The sequence below is a fragment of the Aureococcus anophagefferens genome (genome assembly GCF_000186865.1).
Source record: "Aureococcus anophagefferens unplaced genomic scaffold AURANscaffold_15, whole genome shotgun sequence".
Lineage (NCBI taxonomy): Eukaryota > Pelagophyceae > Pelagomonadales > Pelagomonadaceae > Aureococcus > Aureococcus anophagefferens.
Window position 1 is genome coordinate 336,130 of NW_008705575.1, and position 3,458 is coordinate 339,587.

At 64.4% G+C, this 3,458-nt stretch overlaps 1 protein-coding gene across 1 annotated transcript in view; it reads right to left on the reverse strand.

Annotated features, from left to right (window-relative positions):
* Positions 1-2,470: 2,470 nt before the first annotated feature.
* The window catches only part of AURANDRAFT_65516 (hypothetical protein), a gene marked incomplete at both ends in the record, with an annotated part of 1,801 nt that continues 813 nt past the window's right edge, over positions 2,471-3,458 (reverse strand). The window contains one exon of the mRNA XM_009040550.1: positions 2,471-3,367. Coding sequence (XP_009038798.1) covers positions 2,471-3,367 — 897 coding nt within the window. The remainder of the gene's footprint in view (positions 3,368-3,458) is intronic.

Genomic DNA, 3,458 nt, shown 5'->3' on the forward strand with positions numbered 1-3,458 from the left:
GCCGTGGCCGCCGGCGAGCCCTGCGGCACCCGCCGACAATCGACGACGTCGCTGGCGCGCGTCTTCCACATCCAGTCGACGCTGCCCGCCAAGGGCAGCCCGGCCCGCGCTCGAGCGCCTCGAAGTTTGGCCGCGACGTGGGCTCGCTGCTTCGTGCCCATGCGCGGCGCGACGTCGCGGCGGCGCGCGGCCGCGAGCGCTCCGCGGCGCGAAGCGCCGAAGAGAAAAATCACGCGAGTTTACGCGCCGTGGCGTCTGCGCGGGCAGAGGATCCACGCAGCCATCGTATCTGCCCAACATCTTAAGATATCGGCAGATACCCTTAACGTTGAACCGTCTCGAACCAGCCCGTGCGATGGGATGCGACAGACTGCACCCGCGAATGCGAAGCGGCGCGCAATCGGGCCTGCTCAGTGCGGCTCGTGCGCGCGCAGGAAGGCGCGCTGCACCGCGGCACCGAGAAATTTGCCGTTCGCTTTTCTGTTCTTGAACTCCGCTCCCACCATGAGGTTGTGGCGGCCTCGTGCGGCCACTACATCGTCGCAATGCTACCAATCCATGAGGTTTCGGTGGCACAACGTCCGCAGGCGTCGCGGGCGACAGTTCGCTCGCGCGGTCGACGTCTTCTCGACGGTGCTGCGCATTAACGGGCTCGTATCGGTTCGCGAGCCGCCGTCGAGCGTCTTTTCGGGCTGCGGAGATCGATTTTTTCGACCCAAGGAACGCAACCGACGTCGAGGAAGCGGCCCCTGGACCCCAGTCGACCGAAAACCTCGGGCTACAGAATCACTCTTTAGCGAATGAGCACCGAGAGCTCGTCTAGAATTACACGTTCCCGGCTCGGAGCCCGTTTCGGAGCTACGGAAATCGATTTTTTCGCTTGAAGAAACGCGTGGGACGTCGAAGGGTCGGTCTCGAGGTCGGAATCGACCGGATTCCCCGAGATATAGAGCCAATCATTCACGAACGAGGGCCCAAAACTGGCCCAAAAAAACGAATTCCCGTCTCCGGCCACGTTTCGGAGCTGCGGAGATCGATTTTATCGCCTCAAGAAACGCGTGGGACGCCGAAGAGCTGGTTCCGAGGTCCGAGTCGACCGAAAAGCTCTAGCTAGATAAGCACTCGTTCACGGATGAGGACCCAGAGCTCGTCCAAAAACCCGACGGAACGTCATCGAAACGCCGCACGTCACGACGAGGCCCTATCTCGGCTGTATTGTGCCGAAAAACCTTTGTTGTCGGCTCTGGCAGGACGGATCCGTCAACTACCATGTCGCTCCTGCTATCTAGCTATAGGTTTTTGGCACCAGAAGTATTTTTAAATTCGACGCGTTCGTAACGACGTTCGGTGGACGTTTTCACGCACGAGATGCGCCACATCCCGTGGCCCCGGCTGTCGGACCCCGAGCTAATGCACTGAGATCGGCCCTCGATCGAGCTGACCGACCTCTGGGTCGTGCATCTGGCGGGTATACGCGTTGCCGTGCTGGGAGCCCTATTTTTGGCCCCGAGGGCAAAAAAAAACCAAAATACGCAGTAATTTCGGTCCCACGCCGTGTTTGAGATGTCCCTGGGGTTGGTTGTGATCTACCGTGTCCAGCGGTATGCGGGCGACGGCGAAACTCGGCCGTAGTGGCCAGTTGTGGCCCTCTGAGTACGCTGTAGATCCGAGATGTCCGCGTGCCTGAGGAACCTACACTCTCAGGAACGCAGTCCCTACGGCCAGGGCGCGAGCCCAAGGTGCCCGAGCGTGGTACAAACTACGACCGCGACCCCAGCGCACCCCGGAAGGATGCGAACAACACCAAGGGGACCCATGTCGACGTCGTAGGCGACGCCCTGGTACTGCTCCATGACGATGTGCGTACAGCGTCCGCGGAGAGCACCGCCATGGAGACCGCGGTGTTCGAGGGCGGCGTCTCCGGCGTCGTGAACTGGTCGAGGGCGAGGAAGGCGTCGGGCTGGAAGGCCGTGGCCGTCGCGGGCGTCGTCCTCGAGGCCTTGGTGTTCGTGAAGACGAGCGCCTCGCTCGACGAGGGCGTGCCCTTCGCCGATGCACGACGCCGCTCGCCGCGTCGCCGACGCCGACGGTCTTCTCGATCGACACCGCGCCGCGCTCCACGAACGACGGCTCCAAGACCTCCGCGCAGCTGAAGTCGAAGAAGGCCTGGGTGCCCCCGGGCGCTGATGGGTGCGATCAAGGCGCCGGGCAAGCCCGAGCGCACAGCCAAGAGACGCAGCGCCGACATGACATGTCGCCGATCAAGACGGCCAGCTGCCACGCGACGACGGACGAAACGATTGAGCGCCCGCCAAGAGTCCGGCACGGGCACTGGCAAGGCTTCGGCCATGGTGGGCAGCCACTTTCTCGGGTGCACCATGCCGTATCCAGTGCATCTTGAAGCTAGGGTCGTTTGGACTAGGCACGGGCTCCAGGAGGACCACGTCTAGTCCATGAATTTACACCTCCGCTACGCGAGGCGCGCGAGCTCGGCCTGCTTGAGGATGAGCCAGCTCCGCGTGTCGCCGTGCTCCTCGAGGCCGAGGTTGTGGGCGAGGTACTGGCCGACGTCGGCGTAGTAGAAGACGTAGAAGCCGACCTCGCTGTTCGGCGACTCGCGGCGCGTCGCCTTCTTGACGTACTTGCCCGTCGCCCAGCCGCCCTCGAAGACGTGGGCGAGCAGGAGGCCGCGCCACTTGAACGTCTTGAGCTCCTTCTTCCAGTCCTCCGACGTGCCGCTCGGCTTCGGCAGGGCCTCGTAGCCCTCGAGGCCGGGGAAGATGCCCACGGCCTGCACGAGGTCGTCGCCCGTGATCGTGGGGCCCGTGGACTCGCTCGGCGCGCCCTCGTCGCCCGTGTCGCCGTCGTCGGGGTCGAAGTGGCACTCCTCGCAGTCCGCGAACTCGGACCGCCGGGCCTCGAGCGCGGCCTCGCGATCGACGGCCGCGAGGACGTCGTGCACGGGCTGGGCGACGGCCGTCTTCTTCCGCGGCCGCGCGACGCCGGGGTGGCTCCGGCTCGGCGTCCGCTTCGCCTGCTTCGCCCAGAAGTCGTAGGCCTTCTCGATGAGGTCGTCGACCGCCGCGGCGTCGCTCATGTCGGGGCCGTTGAGGATGATCATCATCAGCGCGTCCAACATGATGATGCTCATGCGGTTCCGCAGCTTCGACTTGACCCACGCCATCGTCGAGAAGCCGCGCTCGCAGCAGACCGTCGACAGCACGATGGCGAGCGAGATGGCCGCGAGGAGCTTGCTGTTCGGCATGCCGTTGCTCGCCAGGAGCGTCGCGTAGCCCTCGTCGAGCGTGACGCCCGACAGCTTCATGTCCTGGAGCACGTTCTTGAACGCGGACCACTCGGCGCGGAGCTGCATGCGGTCCAACTGGGGCTCGTAGACCGTGCCGTCGACGGACATGTGTAGCCGTAGTGCGACGCGAGCACCTCGATCTCGGCGTGCC